This window comes from Tachypleus tridentatus, chromosome 3, assembly GCF_004210375.1.
Source record: "Tachypleus tridentatus isolate NWPU-2018 chromosome 3, ASM421037v1, whole genome shotgun sequence".
NCBI classification, from domain to species: domain Eukaryota; kingdom Metazoa; phylum Arthropoda; class Merostomata; order Xiphosura; family Limulidae; genus Tachypleus; species Tachypleus tridentatus.
This window is the reverse complement of record NC_134827.1, coordinates 40,611,631-40,631,410: the sequence shown is the minus strand read 5'-3', so window position 1 is coordinate 40,631,410 and position 19,780 is coordinate 40,611,631. Positions and strand designations below refer to the sequence as shown.

The window sequence follows — 19,780 nt, the reverse complement described above, 5'->3', positions numbered from 1 at the left end:
TTGAGTGATATCTAGTTGAGATATCAGATGAAATGGTATTAAATCAGGTCTCCTCTGGTGAACAGTTTTATATTGGGATGGTTACTTAACCTTGGGCCCCTCGTCTAGCATAACGTGTCAGTCAGAGTGACAGTATCAATATCTTTCAATTTTGTGTAATAAAGTAAGAAAATATTGTATTTTCAATTTGTGCAATAAAGTAAGAAAATATTGTATTTTCAATTTTGTGTAAAGTGTAAGAAAATATTGTATTTAATGTTGATGCTAAAACTGTATTTCTGATACGAATAACTAAATCAACTTCTATACTGACTTATTTGAGGGTAAACATCCATTCCTACTGATTGAGCAAACAACAAACTTCGTATCTTAGTACAGTTTGAAAAAGTCAACAAAACTATGTTAGACATCTTTGCTCAAGTACAGAAGGAAAAAAGCCTTATCAGTCATTTCATAATTTTAACATAAGCGATAGTGCTGCCATCTTTTTATATCACAAACAACTATTATTATTAAAATGCATTGAAAAAACCAAGATGCTGTATTTGCTGTCGCAAGAATGACTGCTTTGGTACTTTTATATAATCCAAAGTTTTACATAACATAATAATAACGTAGCTTCCCCATCAAGTTATATGTTTTCATAAAAATAAATCTTTCCGGTTTACAACTTCCTTTTTTTCTTACAGGTATGACTTTTAGAAACTGTGACGTCTGATGGGGTCACAGGTCAACTCATTATTCTTCGCAACACAGACCGAAGAGATTCCGCTCTGTTCACTTGCAGAGCATCAAACATGTACGGCCAAGATGAAAGCAACATTCAGCTGCTGGTTCAAGGTAATAAAACGTTAAACTTATTACAAAACTTAAAGATTTAATGTATTAAAATAAACGTGGTGCAGGCAGAACAACCATCTCTCTTTCGTTGTTCTGTATGTTTTTCAAAAACTCACACATTGAACTTTAAAACAACCGTATTTAAAACACTAAACTTCAATCTTTCAACTCTGTCTTTCCTCAGGGTTTGAGAAACGAATGTGGAAGCCGAGGTACATTAATTGAAAGATATATCTATTGAACTTCAAGATTCTCTGGTGTCCGTGGTATGTTTACGAACTTAAAACGTTAAAATTCGGAAATTACACATCCACGCGAGTAAGCAGAGCGCAAATAGTCTATTGTGTAGCTATGCGCTGAAACAAAAGAAATGAAACACTTAAATAAACACGATTTTCAGACACTAAATTACTGTTTTCTTAAGTCAAGCCGGGTGTGGATTTTCAGACACTAAATTATTGTTTTCTTAAGCCAAGCGGGTGTGGATTTTAAGACACTAAATTATTGTTTTTAAGTCAAGCCGGTGTGGATTTTCAGACACTACTGTTTCTTAAGTCAAGCGTGTGGATTTTCAGACACTAAATTATTGTTTTTTCAGTCAAGCCGGGTGTGGATTTTCAGACACTAAATTTTTTTTTTCAGTCAAGCCGAGTGTGGATTTTCAGACACTAAATTATTGTTTTCTTAAGTCAAGCGGGTGTGGATTTTCAGACACTAAATTATTGTTTCTTGCCGCCGGTGTGGATTTTAAGACACTAAATTATTTTTTTTAAGTCAAAGCGAGTGTGGATTTTCAGACACTAAATTACTGTTTTCTTAAGTCACAGAAGCCGGGTGTGGATTTTCAGACACTAAATTACTGTTTTCTTAAGTCAAAGCCGGGTGTGGATTTTCAGACACTAAATTATTGTTTTCTTAAAGTCAAGCCGGGTGTGGATTTTCAGACACTAAATTACTGTTTTTTAGAGTCCAAGCCGGGTGTGGATTTTCAGACACTAAATTATTGTTTTCTTAAGTCAAGCCGGGTGTGGATTTTCAGACACTAAATTATTGTTTTCTTAAGTCAAGCCGGGTGTGGATTTTCGATAAGTTATTGTATCGGGCTTTTGCGGGGTTCGTTTGCTGAACACTCTTTGAACTTTCAACAGTAGATGCGTTATGAAAGTGGCTCCTGACCCGTAATTTAGTAGTGAAGAAAAATGAAGTCTAAATCTTAGGGCACATCCTTACATCTACATTTATTATAAAACATGTTTAATTCCACAGATTATCGTCTTATGAGTATTGAATTAAAGATAACACCCTTGTAAATTTTGTTCCTAGTTATTTGGTATCACATGTGTGGAATTCCTTGTGTTTAGCGCCTCACATTGGAGCTTTGAGAAAATAATTATATTCTATTACAGATATAATAAGTACATATAAAATTTGATATTGCTTTTTAGTAGACTTTTACGATAATTTCACGTATTTAAGTTAGATTGAATAATTCAACAATTCAGGTGGTGTTTGGGGGCGAAGTTTACATTAAATTCTAACGAAATGTGACTCTAAAAATTCATTTAAATAAGAATAAGAATGAATACGAAGTAAAACTATGATATTTTCCTCAACCCGGTTTGCTGTCCAGTCTCGTAGCTTCAGTGTCCACGCTTTGGTCATTTTTGTTCCTCGGAGATAAAATTTAGTTTAACGCACATGTAGCACTGAAATACGCACAAAACGACTTTAGAAGTGGTCCATTTTTTTAGGTTTGAAGTGCATTTGTTAGGAATTTACAAATTCTTGAACTTTCCCTACAGAACCCCTGACACCCCCAAGATGTCAGAGTTCAAGATTTCACCAGCAGAACAGTGTCTCTAAGTTGGTCGCCATCGTATAGTGGTAACAGTCGTATCACTAAGTACATCGTGCGTTATCAATTGGCTACTGACTCGAAATCTGACTTAGCAGGTAAGGATCTAAAGGGGTAACATCCCCCATATCGCTATGTACATCGTACGTTATCAATTGACCACTGACTCCAAACTTGACTAGGCATTAAAGGATCTAAAGATTAATACAAATAGTGGTGGAGCATGTACGTATTAGTTTGTGGTCATTTTCAATAACTGTATTAATATAAAAATTGACTTTACATAAATTCGAATTACTTTTTTTTTCAGTCTGACTTACATAGGAAGAAATTTATAAGTGAAACTGATTAGCTATGTGCTTTTAAGCACTTCAGCTTATAGTACTGTAAAAAGTGTCAGAACAAAATAAAAATTAGATTTCAGGCTACACCATAACACCAGAAGATAAGGCATAGGTAACATTTTATCAATCTGCATATTTCGGGCGACAGAACGTAGTAGACGTGTTTGAGTTTACCAAACTGTTAATATTTAGTGAGTCCACCTATTGGTTTGATAACAGTCTTTCAGGCATTGTTATACCATATTTAATCAAAGTGTTATTTAGGGTTTCACTCCACATCTCTCTGATGCACTCCTATAAAGTTTCTTTGAAAGTAACTTTTGATTTATCAAGTTTTTAATCAATCAAATCACAGATCTGCTCAACTGGGTTGACATCATGGTTCTGTGGTGGTCATTGCATCTTTCATAGATAAGTAATTACTGTATAGGTTGAATGAGTGTTAAGAGTCATTGTCTCTTGGTAGTAAAATTCTCTACCAGTATAATACGCAAACTACTGGGTATACCATAATGGATCAGTATCTGATGATACTTGTGTTGATCCGTTATTTCATATACGTGTTTTGTAAACATCTTTTGTCTTCTTAACATAAAACACCACACAAACATCATGCTGTTTCCCCCATGCTTCATGGTAGGTACTATACATTGAGATAAGTATCTTTTACCTTTCATTTACCAGACTTGTAACCTACACTTTGAACTAAATATTTCAAACTTGAGCTCATTTGTCCATAATACCCTTTTCCTATCATCAACAGTCTTGTTTTTGTACTATTTAGCAAATCTTAGTCTCTTGACCATATTTGGAGATCGAAGTAAAAGTTCTTTAATTGCTACACGACCAAATATTCCATTCTCGTCAAGTCTTCTTGTTACTGTAGATCTGGACACTTTTCTGTCATCTGATCCATGATCATTTATCTTACGCTTGAGATCAGTAGCACTCTTTTTCTGTCCTGCAGGCTACATAAACAAAGATATTTAACATCAGTACCATTGAGTTTAGGTGTTCTGCCTCTTCCTTTCATATTTCAGATATACCTGTGTCTGTCTCATGATGTAAGAAGTACTTGACAGTGTTTGTGGAGCAATTCAAATCTTCAACAATTTATCAAAGAGTCCAACCATCATTACATAAAGCTTTTATATGATCTCTCTGCTCTACTGACAATTCTCTACACTTTTTTGGGCCGTGTCATGATAACAAAATTTAATGTATATAGTGTTAATTAAAGATTGTTTTTATCAATATGTGCTCTTAAATTCATTTCTTCTACAATATACCGACACCATAGTCTAGTTTTTGTTATATAGTTAAGATACTGCATGAAGTACATTAACAGTTATTTCAGATCTCAGACTTCATCATTGTGTTCAATCAAGCAGAACCCTTATGACATGCCCTTGGTTCAAGCATGTGGGAATTTAAAAACAAATTACAAGTATTCTCACCTTGGTTCATTCAGTTGTCAACAAGGATCAGTGAAGTATTACCATAGTATTGAAATTTACATTCTGTAATGATATGGAAGAATTAGTCCCATAAAATGGAACGAATAACAAAATAGTGATACTTTTGCCCATCATTGTAGTTCACAAAATAAAAGTTCTAACTGATATGATTCTATAACATACAGCGTCTTAACCATTGCTATGTTTGTTGTATCTCAACCCACCTTAAGAGCCCTGGTTTTAAACGAAAGGTATCGTCGGCACTGGATATTGTTGACATGTGATTATCCACTCTTCTCTCACTTCAAAGTTCCTATTGTTATTTTCAACACATTATAATGTGTAAGGTTGAATTTGTTTAGCTTTGCTATAGCGGCTCTTAGAATGACTCTATCTTAGAACGACTCTAATTTTTTTCAGGTTTGTTTGTTTTCAAGTACAAACTTTTAGCTCATAGCTCCGTCATCTCTTGTCAGATTTGAGATCTAATTGCAGTTTTGAGCTCCTAGCTCCAAACCTTTCGATTGATATATTGACCACACCCAAAGTCTCGTAGATTAACTTCGGTTTGAAGGTAGGCTGGTAGAGATCCGGATGAGTAATAAAACTGAATCAGATATCCGTGCGCTCCATCCTTGGTTTTTCTAGCGCAGGAAAGTATTATATATTAATTTAATATCTCGCCCTTTCTCGGGATTTGTCCCCTGAAGGGTCAGGTGCACTTTGATCTCTTCCTCCTTCTTTTACTTTCATGATCATGCAGTGTAGGTTGGTATGGCTACTGCTTTAGGGTCAGAGTGGTCTGAGCTTACTCTGACCCTTTTCAGGGCAATGTCCATCTACTAGTTTCGTAGTACACTTATCAATATTATTTGTTCTATCAGTAGGAAGTCTAGTTTGATGGTAGACTCTTTTCTATCTTCCTTTTATTTATATATCGATATATTTATTTTTATTATTTTTATTTAGTTTTTTGGTTTTTATAATTTATTTTTGTTTAAAATATTTGTTAATCGGAAAGAGATGTTTAGGACTATCTTCATCATGTATGAGGTACTTGTCTAGTTAGCATAATAATTCATTTTTCATCCAATTGTTATCAAAATACGTTATTGTAATGTGTAGTAGTTCATCTGGTATGGTTGGTATGTTTGAATATTTGTGTATGAATTTAGGTTATGTTGTTCTAGGAACTCTCTATGCTGTCGTGGGAGTCTGTTTTGTATTGTTTCAGGCTTGGTTTTGATTATTTTGTCACTTACAGTAATCCAAGCTGGAGCTGTATGAGTGGTCAAACAATTTCGGAGTGCCCTTTCTGACGAGGATGGCTTGTATCTCATATTCACCCGGAGATTTGTTTTTTGTGTTTTTTTATTGTTTCATGAAGTTCATGTATGGATATTTCTTTCGTTAGGATCGTGTCGTCAGTTTATGTGTCTTGCGTTTGTTTTAGATACACTCTTTGGGAAAATTGGTTGAAATTGGTATTTATTGTTTAGTATATAATTTGTGACTGCTATAAAAATAAGTATTCATATCTAGATCAGTGTGTGTTTTAAATGTATTCTGTAGTTGAAAGCTTCGACTTTTCCTTATTTGTGTAAGTTGTTGTATTATTGTATTCAAGTGTAGGATATTTTCTTGCGGCTGAATTATCATTGGTGAGTCGTCTAAGGTGTATCCAGAATTTCCTGGAGTCATTTTTATCGTTTAATTTTATACAAAAGTCCCATTTATCTTGTTTTACTTGTTTTATTTGTGTTCTAATGTGATTTCGTATTTTGCTTACTGGTGTTTTGGTTTCACTATTTCTTGTTATCACGAATTGTTTCTTGTTCTTTGCAGACTAAAACATTATACCAAAGAATGCTGTAACGTATTGATGAAATCAATTCAAGACGCCAGATTAAATAAATACATGTGATATACATAAAACTGTCTATTTCACTACGATGTTTGACTCACTAACGAGTGGAATGACCGTTAACTCTGTTTAATAACATTTTCGTTTGTAGTGTTTAGTAACTGTTAATTCCATTATGATAAATATAACATTTCGCTCTGTTTATTGTTGGTTTCTTTTGGGGGAGGGAATTTGCTGTTTATAGTCATTAATGTAATGTTCGGTTTTAGTAATGTATTTTGTTCATTGGACTTAGTGATGAGTGAAACGGACGTAAACGTTTCGCTCTCACTTACCACCATCCCCTCCCAGAAAAAGGTTTCTCATATATTACTTATTCGTAACCTGAGGATCCTGTGTTTGAATCCCCGTCCCACCAAACATGCTCGCCCTTTCAACCGTGGGGGCTTATAATGTTACGGTTAATCCCACCATTTGTTGGTAAAAGAGTAACCTAAGAGTTAGCGGTGAGTGGTGATGACTAGCTGTCTTTCTTCTAACCTTACACCGCTAAATTAGAAACAGATAGCCCTCGTGTAGCTTTGCGCTAAATTAAAAAACAAAACATCATCGAAAAGTATTTTAGAAACTAACCTAAGATGGTTATTACTCCGACCAATCTTAATGAATGTTTCGACAGAAACTGACTTTAACTTCATATTATATTGTCGAAAGAAAACATTTATTAGTAACGTTTTTATGATGTTTATTAACCTCAAAAATTGTAATCAATTTTTTTTTCAAATCCAACTTTACTTCTAAAGAGTATAAGTGAAGATAAGTTAACCATCTGTTTGAATTTTTACATTTGCTACAACTGATGAGTTGTTCAAACTTATAAACACACAGATCCTTCAACAAATAACATAGGAATCACACCAACAGAGATTACCATCCCAGCCTCTGAGACTAAAGCTACGATCACAAGTCTTTCCCCGGTAACAACGTTCTCCTTCAGAGTAATAGCTGTGAACAACCTCGGTCATAGTGACCCTAGCGGAGCTGTTGTCGTCACCACCAAAGAAGAAGGTACGATGATAAGATTTATTTATATCTCTGATTCGCCTTAATTACAATTCATAGGTTTTTAAGTACTTTCATAGACACATTCTGAAATAAAGCGGTGATTTTTTCTGTCTGATAATATAGTAATAAAGGCCATATTTTGAGATTTCCGTTGCAGCAACAGACACAGCGCTCAATAGGTTTGCTGTTGCTGTTGTTATTTTACAAAAGTTACAACAATCAACATGCGCTACCTTTGACAAAATACAGAATAACTCTGTAGTAAGTCTGATGGTTCACACCTCTAAAACCTAGGTTTCAATGCTCATGTTTATTTGTTTGTTTGAAGTCAAGCGCAAAGCTACACAATGGGTTATCTGCGCTCTGCCCCCCCACGAGTATCGAAACCCAGTTTCTAGCACCGTAAGTCCGCAGGTATACCGCCGTGCCACTTGGGAGCTCAATACTCATGGCGGGTACAGCACAGGTAGCCCATTGTGTAGCTTTGTGCTTAACAATAACCAAAACAAAACAAACGTGTTAAACAGAATAAGTAGAACACATAAACTACATGCCTATCTGTGAAATCGTATGACACCAATCGTCTCATACTAAAAAGAATTAACCACGTACGTCACTTCAAGGACTCGACTTAACTTTCAACAGAAGTTTGCTGATACAAAACGTTAGAGAAGTTTAACGCTTTAAGCGAATCGGAAAATTATAAGATCTCGCCATTGAATTCATATTCAGAAGAATTAGGAAGTTAAGCGTCAGAGTAATTTTGTTTGTACTTGTTATAATTAAGGGATTAAAGAATACACAATAATAGAACATACACTTAGAGCTTATATATAGTTTAGTATATCAGCTTAAGACATGCGTTTATTTATTTAACGACGTGGGCTCACAACCAGAAAGTAGTGATTTATTAAAGTACTATTGTACAATCTGTAAATTTAATAATATTGTTACTTTATTTTATAATTTCTATAATATCCGGTAGATGGCAAATTTCTGTTTTATAATTTCAATAATGTCCGGCAGATAGCAAATCTTTATTTTATAATTTCAATAATGTCCGGCAGATAGCAAATCTTTATTTTATAATTTCAATAATGTCCGGCAAAAGGTAAATTTTTATTTTATAATTTCAGTAATGTCCGGTAGATGGCAAATATTTATTTTACAATTTCAATAATGTCCGGCAGATGGTAAATTTTTATTTTATAATTTCAGTAATGTCCGGTAGATGGCAAATCTTTATTTTATAATTTCAATAATGTCCGGCAGGTGATAAATTTTTATTTTATGATTTCAATAATGCCCGGTAAACGGTGAATTGTTTATTTTATAATTTTCAAAATGTCCAGTAGATGATGAAAGAACGTATATAGACTTTCATCATTTGATTGTCACATATATATTGCTTGTTTTTCAATATTTAATGTTCACAGCTGGAAATTAATTATAAGGTATATCTGATATTTCTTTATTAGCACCCGGTGGTCCGCCTCGCGGTGTTACGATCCAAGCGTTATCATCTAGTCAAGTTAAGGTGACATGGAAGGTATGATTGGTCATTAAAAAGTTTTGACGTAAAAAACGTTAAATATAAAGATATATTCTTGGTCTTGAGAGTGTAATAGTTATCTCATTTGTAGATTATGATTATAAAGGTTTCTTTGAGGTTTATCAATCCTGTTGAAAAATCCGTATATTTCCATGTTAGTAGTAGTTTAAAAGGTTGTAACTAAAACAATACTTTAGTATGCGTATAAGACATAGTTTGCTTTCTATTGTGTAATGCAGGTCGTATAGTATAACTGTAAGCAACCAGTTCAGCTAAAACACCTTTTAACTGAAGGTTTGTGTAACAATAACGATATTTTATTTAATCTATGCACAGAAGAAAAAAAAATCGATTATTGTAGCTTACCAATGCATAGACTAATGAGGCATTTTTTATATAAATTAAATACATTAGCTCCTGGACTAATGCATTATTTCGTTAAATATTGTTCAAACACATCAGTCCATGGAATATTGCATCATTTGGTTATACAATTCCTAACTATACCAATACGTATGTGCTGTTTGATTAGATAATACTTAAATACACCAATCTATGGATTATTTAATTATAGATTGTCTGAATAGCCAGTCCATGAATTAATACATTATCTAATTGTATATTGCTTAAATAACTAATCCATGAACTAATGCATTATTTGGTTAGATATAACCTGAATACATCAGTCCATGGACTAATGCATTGTATGATTAGATATTATCTAAAGAAACTAATCGAATGACAATTGCATCATTTGGACTTATAACACCTGAATACATCAATACGTTATTTGGTCAGATATTATCCAAATAAATTAGTCCATAGACTAATCCATATCTTGACCAGACATCAGCTAGTTTTTAGATACTGGAGAAATCTTCAATCGGCAGAGATTTTTAAAAGCGTTATTACGTAAGTTTATTACGAAAAATTTCGAAACCAAATTACTTTGTTTCATAGGATAAACTGGTAAGCAGTTAACACTTTGATGTCTTTTTGAAAACTTCAATTTTTTCCTTTAATAGGGCATGCGGCGCATTCGGCTTTGTGAAGTTATAGTTTTAAATAGGTGCCCACTGCGATTACCAGCACAGGAACGACCAATATTCAGAAATCAGGTGCTGGAAGCTAATTAAAGCTGTTATCAGAGAAAACAGTCCTCGACGTGTTAGTTTTTATCTTCCAAACACTACGTAATTACAGGCAAAAAAGACTTTCATCCTTTGTGGTTGTCCGAACATGGCAGAGTGGTCAGCGTTTCAGGTTGTGGGTCTCAAATTCCTTGGCTCGCGTTTCATCATCGCCAAAAAAAAAAAAAAGTCGCTTCGAGATTTGGACGTGTGTATGGCTTGTAAGGGTGACGATCAAATCCCACTAAAAGGCCTAACGCAAATAGTTCCAAACGTTGTCGGTAGGTGGTGTTGACCAACTGTTTTCTATATAGCGTGTCACTTCAAAATAAGGGACGCCTAGAGCAACTAACCCTCAAGTAGCTTTGCTTGAAATTCAAAAAACAAAGAAGTCTCGGGAAGGATATGAGAGGTCCGTTTTAGCCCTAATAAACGAATTTCAGGTGACTAAGCAGCAGAGCGGTGTTTTAATAATTAGCCATATCGGCTGATTGCTTTTCATAGCTTAACTAGTTCATCAAGCGAACATAAACGTAGTTCGTCTTTTTTTTTTTTTCCGCTTAATCCATCAAAATAAAACTCTACTTCTAGTTCATAAGTTGAAAAACAAAAACTTTACAACGGTATTACTTAATTGCGCTAATAGCTAGCTAGGCTTAGTTCATACCTACGTTAGTTTGACTTACAAAACACGCGTTTGTAACAACTGTCCACGAACCGATGCATTCCCATCAGTTTGTACACGTTAGCCATTAGGCCACATTCGATTAATTACACTGCACAACAATGTTTTTTTAAAAAAGTTTTGCTTCCTGAAAAGTTTTTGCTGATTGTGACAGGTACCTGGTGGGTATGCACAAATATAGTTTTGGTTTTGCTTCATCACTTAGGAACTCCGAGAAATAGATAGTTAACTGTTTACTGGCAATAATGTATTTAATTGCGTTTTTATTTCTAACACGCTATTAAGTTCAACATAATTAAAAGTGTTTTGCTCCTGATTTTCGTTTGTATTCAATGTCTGGTGCATCACGTTGCAGTGTCCAACAGTAGTCAGCAAGCATTGACGGATTCCAGTTGCCCTGATATCGTTTTTCCATTGTAGCAATGTCCTGGTGAAACTGAAGATTTCGATGAAACGGTACGTGATGGGCAAATTTGGATGTGATCAGCAGCCAAAAATCTATAAGGAACACCCAACAGTGTTCAGGAAGCAAAACACTGTTGTGCAGTGTTATTTTTTGAGCCTGTTCGCATGTCTTCAGTGTTTGATTTGATGACAAATAACTCTATTTGATAACAACGAAGTTTTGAATCGGCTGTTATGTATAACGAAAGAAACTTTATCACGGGTTTAGCGTAGTAACAAATAAACAGTTTTGCGCAAGGTTTCATTTTTATCAGGTTTTACGTATTGTTGTTCTAAACGCTTTTCAAACTACAATTCTCCTTGTTTTTCATCCCACTTTTATATAGCTATACATAAAAATTATTTTGTTATATAGAACACTTATTTCCATATTACTGACTCGGTTAAACTGTCTAAATGATCCAAAGCTTATCCCACACAAAATGTGAAGATATACACTGCAGACATTTCACGAATTGTTTCAATTACAGATTTGCCGCCCTCCGCTAGTACAGCGGTATGTCTTCGGATTTACAACGCTAAAATCAGGGGTTCGACTCCCCTCGGTGGGCTGAGCAGATAGTCCTTTGAGGGGCCTGGCATGGCCAAGCGTGTAAGGCGTGCGACTCGTAATCCGAGGGTCGCGGGTTTGCGCCCGCGTCGCGCCAAACATACTCGCCCTCCCAGCCGTGGGGGCGTTATAATGTGACGGTCAATCCCACTGATAAAAGATTATCCCAAGAGTTGGCGATGGGTGGTGATGACTAGCTGCCTTCCCTCTGGTCTTACACTGCTAAATTAGGGACGGCTAGCACAGATAGCCCTCGAGTAGCTTTGTGCGAAATTCCAAAACAAACAAAACAAACAAACAGATTTGCTGGTAGCAAATCCGTTTGAGATAGACAATATTCAGAAATACATTCCGTCATATACAAACCTACAGTGTATAGATTTTCTTTTAAAATGCATAACAAAATGTCGTATATAAAATATCCCATTCAAATTCAGTCACGTATTTCTTGTATTGGAGAAAATAAAAACTTAAGTAACAATATTTTATTACTCATACGTATCAAGCAAAACAACACTGTAAGAAGTATTTGAAGATGTAGCTAACGATAGCCATCACTGCTGTTCTGGTATGCTCAAAATAAAATATGGGGTTTAATTAAATATAAAAACCCTAAACGTACACTCGTCGTATGGTTATATTATTTTAAAACTGCTGTTAATTATAAATAATCTTTCCATCTTTATATATATATGCCTCATAATCTTGGACATAATAAAGTTCAGTATTAGAAAAACAAACTCTGCACTTTGTATAAGCACACAATACAATTAGTTACCGACAGTTGTGTTTCAAATTTCCACGAAGAAGCACCGTTCTTAGACGTAGCATATTATTAAAGAACCACCATTTCCAGGCGTAGTGTAGCGTGTAATAATCGCTTTTTCCAGGCACAATGTGTTGATTAATGCCACAAGTGATAACAATGGTGAAACTCTATAAAAGTTTTCCTTGAAGTATGTTAGAAAAAATGTATAACTGATTAAAGATTGTAGCAAACAAAAACTCGATACGTGCGCGTGTATATATATTTATACATATATTTAAAATGTTTGCAGTATCTTCTTTAATTCTTCATGTCATCAATTGTTTAGATCTGTAATTTCTGTAACGTTTCTTCTGTATTAGATGTTTTATTACATGTTACGTTTACAATGTTTAAGCTCACGTTGTGCTACTTTAAATCCAATATTTCCCGCCATTGCCCTGAGGCAATTGAAATTGAATTAAGATGAAGTTTAATTTTTTAACTGAATGTCGTTTCTTCAAGTTATCTAATTATTTACGTGCCAAAACATTTAAGAAAATTAAAGAAATAACTCTAATCATAAGTAATTATTAGAGAAATAATCAATTATGAATGTAATATTGAGTATATAGAGTGGTTGAATGTAAATAAACATTAATTTAGTTTTGGGTTACATGCTCTGCCTTTCAGCCGTGGGGGCGTTATAATGTTACGATCAATCCCACTATTCGTTGGTAAAAGAGTAGCCCAAGAGTTGGCGGTGGGTGGTGATGACTAGCTGCCTTTCCTCTAGTATTACACTGCTAAATTAGGGACGGCTAGCACAGATAGCCCTCGAGTAGCTTTGTGCGAAATTAAAAAAAAAAAAAAAAAACAAACGTTTTGGGTTTGCGCACCACCGACGTCTCCGGCGACTACACACAGTGAAATTTATTTTAATTTTTTTATACTATTACACTACTAATATTCATCAAATTTGAACTAATACATTACCGAACGAAATCACTATAAGAACTGTATCTTAGAAACATTATTCAACTTAATTATTTGATGTGCCTTTAAAAGGTTAACACAATTCATTTGAGAAATTAGTAATGTTATCAAACTGAAGGTGGCGGTGTAAACCTGTAAGTATTATGCTTTGTGGAGAATAATTTTTCATTTCTTAATCCGTATTGGTTGTAGCCTCCGAAAAAGAACCAATGGCATGGAATGATCAAGGGATATTATGTCGGTTACAAAATAACCGACTCTTCAGGACAGTTTGTGTACAAGACTTTGGAGACAGGAGACGATTTTAAAGGAGAATGTGTCCTTACAGGCCTCCGTAGATTTACACGGTACACTGTTAAGATACAAGCGTTTAACAGCGTTGGAACAGGGCCGTCATCAGATCACGTCATTGTGAAAACATTAAAAGAAGGTAACACATTAAATACTTTGCAGGTTATTTAAGCGGAGTCTTCATAATGAACAAACCAAAATAAAATGGGCGGAAACTTCCTAGTTGAACGTGACTTCCGTCCTTTGTTTTCAGTAGTGAACAGAAGCACATGGACGGAAGCACATTTGTGTTACTTTTTATAGTTACTCCTCCAAAACCTTCTTCACAAGTGTCACGTTGAACTAGAGAGTTGCTGTCTATTTCAACTTCGTTTATTTGACAAATTAACTTTTAGTTTTTTTTTATATATAGTTATTAATAAGCGAATTTCTCTTACCCTTCACTAAAATGTGTAATTTTAGTCAATAAAAGAAAGAATCTATAATTACATTTCATTGTTGTATGAAGAGTATAATTTGTAGGCCGACCTATTTTGAAAAGAGACATTGGTTCAACTATGATTTATGTTTTAATATAATCGTCTATACATTTGCGCCAGCGTGATCTAAGGCCTTTCTCAAAGAACTCTTCGTCTTATTGGTTCTATATCCGTGAGTTGACGGTACGTAAGACATCATCATCATCCTGAAGTCATTGAGATTTCGGAAGGATTTTAAGGTTACAGAAGTGAAAAAAAATCTCACCTAGGGCTAATTTCGGTGAGTAAGGGAGTGACTGAGTGATTCGAAGCCAACGTCATGGATAGCGTTCAAAGCAACCCGCGATTTGTGAGCTGGGCCATTGACCTATGGAAGAGAACGTTGTCCTTATGGAACAGTGCATTGTCCTTCGAAAGAAAACATTCTTTTGATAGAACAGTGCATTGCCCTATGGAAGAGAACATAGACCTACGAAAGAGAACATTCTTTTGATAGAACAGTGCATTGCCCTATGGAAGAGAACATAGACCTACGAAAGAGAACATTCTCCTGATAGATCATTGCATTGACCTATGGGAGAGAACATTCTCCTGATAGATCATTGCATTGACCTATGGGAGAGAACATTCTCCTGATAGATCATTGCATTGACCTATGGGAGAGAACATTCCCCTAATAGATTATCACACTGACCTATGAAAGAGAACATTCTCCTGATGGATCATCACATTGACCAATGAAAGGCAACATTGTCCTGATGGATTATCACATTGACCAATGAAAGGCAACATTGTCCTGATGGATCATCACATTGACCTATGAAAGAGAACATTGTCCTGATGACGTACCTCACCATTTTATTTACTAGTCCTCTTCAATTTTCTTTAATTTCTTACGGTAATTGTTGATTGAGGACACACAGTGATCTCTTACGGTAATTGTTGATTGAGGATACACAGTGATCTCTTACGGTAATTGTTGATTGAGGACACACAGTGATCTCCCTTAATGGTTTGATTCCCTTCCAAATAATCAACTAATAAAAAGCTTGACAATCCAAAGAATTAATCATTTGATTTTCCTAACAGAATAGGAAGATAAACATGAGCGTTTCCATTGTAAACTTTGTACGAGTAATTTAGTCTTTGGGTAAAAGTATTGAACCCACGTTTCATCCATAGTTATAACTCTAATGAGAAAATCGTCAGGGTTATTACATTTGACGCTGTTACTAGAGATAACAAATATATGCGAATTATCTGTATTTATATATGTAAATCTCATATATCTCGTAAAAGAAACGGTGGTTCTTTAGTTTCAGTTTTATAAATATATTAATAAGTACTCGTACATTAGTATTATTATCCCTGTACATTGTATATATTGTATACATACATTGTATATATCTAGCTGTATTATTTTGTTTTCAATCTCTAAGTTTTTGCTTGGGTTTATATTTGGATAAACTTTGCTTAAAGAGATTTGGAAGTAGTTAATTTTAACTGGAAGTTGCATATATATTAAAATATATATTTTTCTTGTATGTGCATATACAAATCCATTAATTTATTTCATTATAACTGAAGGTCTCATTTACTCACACGTTATTAATTATTTTTACTCTTCTTTTTCAGATCCACCAATGGCTATAGAGCTTTCTGTTGCCCGAGTAACGTATACGACTATTGACGTAGTATGGCGAAGAGATCCAATAGAATCCAATATCATTGGTGGTACTGTCAAACTGTCTTATTGGAATATAGCTTTAAAGCAACAAATTTATTTCGTTAGCTAATATCCCTGATTAGGCTATTCATTTAGGGTATTTGCAAATTAAAAATTCCAAATCCTTTTATATATATGTAAAAACGGCTCGTTTGGGTTGAGAAAAAGTTTTACGTAGAGGAGTGAACAACGTTTCGACCTTCTTCGGTCATCGTCAGGTTCACAAAGAAAGAGAGAGGTAACTGACCGGAAGCTGACCACATGTTTGAAAGGGGTTGTGTAATGAATGTCGGAATGTAGAGGGTGGGCTTAGATGTTTGAATATACAATTTTCTACAAATATGTAACATCAGCCAGCTCATTCATCAAAGACTCTTTTAATTTCAAGTCTAATCTAAATCAACTTAATCATAAAGCCTTAATGGCCAGTTTCGATGTTATATCCCTCTTTACAGAAGTTTCAACCACTGAAGCCTGCAAGATAGCCTTAGAACTCCATATCCAAGACCCTAACCCAACTATAGACATTCCCAGTAACCAGTTAGCAACCCTCATAGAATTCACCACGATTAAGACAAACTTCATGTTCAACAACCACAACTATATACAAACAAATGGCCTAAGCATGGGCAACCCAGTATCACCAGTTCTAGCCAATATTTTTATGACACAAGTTGAAACACAAGCAATCAACACAGCATTACATCCACCACTATACTGGTATAGATATGTAGACGACACGGTTGCGGGATTCAAATCTACAGAACACATACTTAATTTTTTCAATCACATTAACGCTATACATCCCAACATCAACTTCACATGTGAACAAGAAGAAAGCAATCAAATATCATTTCTTAACCTCAAAATTACAAGAACCGACACACAATTCAAAACAGAAATCCACCGAAAAATCACCCATACATTCCTTGGGACTCAGCACATGAAACAAAACAAAAACTCGCTATACAAATTAAAAAACCAAATAAACAAAGCCATAAAACTATGCTCACCAGATAAAATTAACGATGAATTAGACAAAATAAAACAATACTTCATCAACATCAATAAGTTTCCTCCACAAACCGTAGAAAACATTATACGCACACACCTAGACAGAAAGCAAAATCAACCAACAAAAGTAAATATATCTCACGAATCAAAAAGATCACGAAACCATATACTGCTGCATACCATATATTCCCGACATCAGCAGAAAAATAACCAACATTTGGCAAAAACCAGTAACAAAATATGACATTCCAGTTAATACCAAATTTATTCAAAAATCAGGCACAAAACTGAGGTCTCTACTATGTAAAAACTACACTGACCAACACCACACCAACATTATTTATAAAATACAATGTGATAACTGCCACGACTTCTATATTGGAGAAACAAGTAGAAAAATGGAAACCAGATTCAAAGAACATAAAAAGTCACCTTCACACGTTTTCGAACACTGCAAGTCAAATAAACACAACATAACCATAGAAAACACTCAAATACTAAATAAAGAAACAAACATAAACAAACGCAAAATTAAAGAAGCCTTACTTATACAACAACTTAAACCCAAAATAAACCAATACAAAGGAACACCTTTATATCTATATTAAAATAAAATAAATAATAATAAATAAAATAAAATAAAATAAATAATAATAAATAAAATAAAATAAAATAAATAATAATAAATAAAATAAATAATAATAAATAAAATAAATAATAATAAATAAAATAAAATAAATAATAATAAATAAAATAAATAATAATAATAATATATAAAATAAAATAAATAATAATAATAATAAATAAAATAAATAATAATAATAATAAATAAAATAAAATAAATAATAATAATAATAAATAAAATAAATAATAATAATAATAAAAAAATAAAATAAATAAATAGTATAAAATTATATATTCAAACATCTAAGCCCGCCCTCTACATTCCGACACTTATTACACAACCCCTTTCAAACATGTGGGCTTCCGGTCAGCTACCTCTTTCTTTGTGACCTGACGATGACCGAAGAAGGTCGAAACGTTGTTCACTCCTCTACGTAAAAATTTTCTCAACCCAAACTAGCCGTTTTTACATACATATATTTCTCTACCAGTAGGTTTTTCTCGACATTATTGATTTCCAAAGACTTTATTAAAACTATGTAACTTAAAAAAAAGAATCTTGGAGGCAGTACTAAAAAAAAACAAAAAACGTACCCACGTACCCTGCAAACACTGCTTGTTTGTATGGAAAAAATATTAAAATACTTTAGGGCTAAATGTTTTACTTTAAAGAACTAACCTTGAATTCACATCCAATTGAAAATTACACCGATGTAAATACCACAGGTATTAGGGCAGTAGTGGGAGTTTGCAAAACTTTTAATGCCTGCTATAAGTTTGTTTGTTCCTTACTTTGTCGATAACGTATATCGAAATGATTTTATTTGACTGGTGTGTGAAATATATATTGTTTTGTGAATTTTCATGTGGTTTACACTCTGTTTTCTATATTTATGTATAGTCTCAAAGAGTAACGCCTGTCTTTTGTAGTTACGCCACATAAAATGTAATCGGGCCCTCAACTTTTATCTCCTTATAACTGTAGCTACGATCCTGGCTGATTGATATAATAAAGTTAATATAATAATGCGACTGCCCTTCACTTCAAGCAAATGAAACTGTAGATCTCTTTCCCCTTGTAGGGTAATTCTTAACTTTGTTAGACTTTTCGGGCCTTCCATCTGTTTCTAGTCATCTCCAATAGGAGACCTAAAAAGTCTTTTTTTTTATGTGTGCTTCAAAAATATTTCATAATAAAATACACGTTTAAGTAGCAGGCTGAGCACATATTTTCGTAACTTTTTAAGTGAAAGACTAGACTTGTTTCAATTTATCACATCTGTAAGTTTCGTTTTTAGGATATCAATTTTATATCAAAGCCGAAAATGAAAACTGGCAAGAAACTACTGTTCACGGAGATCTTCAAGATTACACTTTTATAAACCTTCAGTGTGGAACTCGATACGAAATTTACGCTGTACCTTACAACGATGCCGGTAGAGGTCAGGCTAGTCAAATTGTTACTGCAAGGACAAACGGTAGAGGTAACGATATAACCTTTTAGTTTGATTTTTTTTCTTCAAATTCTTACCATATTTATATATATATTTTTAAATAGATTGCATTTAAGAAATAAATTACAATTTAGTGATCTTTTGGGGGAACGATAGTTTCTCTTGTACTGGCATTTTGACGTCAAATTATTTTTGGGGTGAAATTAATTTCAATAAGTCAAAATTATCAATAATGAAACTCAGACAAATGGTCATCAAAATTATTCATTTTTTTTTACTTTTCAGGAAATAGTATTTTATAGCATTATGAAAAAAACATGAAAAGAAGTCAGAGAACACACGTCTGAGTAAAAGGCTGATTATTACCATCTGTTCTTCTGATACTTTCTCATTATCAATAATCTAGTGGTAGGACAGCTCTAAGTTTACCGACTTTCAATGCTAAAATATTGGATTCGAGTCTCCCCGATGTACACAGAAAAATAGTGGTGTTTTTTTTTGTACAATGATACCAACTCTTTTGTCTTTTCAACACGGTTGTCTTTTTATATTTGATATTCTTTTCTGGTTATTCTAATTTAGAATTATATACATATTAATGTGTGTTTTTTCATGACATTCACTTAAAATTAATATTATAAATA

General features: G+C 33.8%; 1 protein-coding gene across 1 annotated transcript in view; it reads left to right on the top strand.

Moving 5' to 3' along the window:
* Window positions 1-2,660: 2,660 nt before the first annotated feature.
* LOC143246742 (cell adhesion molecule Dscam1-like) overlaps window positions 2,661-19,780 on the top strand; it is a 28,128-nt gene continuing 11,008 nt past the window's right edge. Inside the window, exons 1-6 of the mRNA XM_076493835.1 lie at window positions 2,661-2,793; window positions 7,249-7,428; window positions 8,904-8,974; window positions 13,741-13,978; window positions 15,954-16,052; window positions 18,981-19,166. Of these exons, the coding sequence (XP_076349950.1) occupies window positions 13,768-13,978; window positions 15,954-16,052; window positions 18,981-19,166 (496 nt within the window). The 5' untranslated portion in view covers window positions 2,661-2,793; window positions 7,249-7,428; window positions 8,904-8,974; window positions 13,741-13,767. The remainder of the gene's footprint in view (window positions 2,794-7,248; window positions 7,429-8,903; window positions 8,975-13,740; window positions 13,979-15,953; window positions 16,053-18,980; window positions 19,167-19,780) is intronic.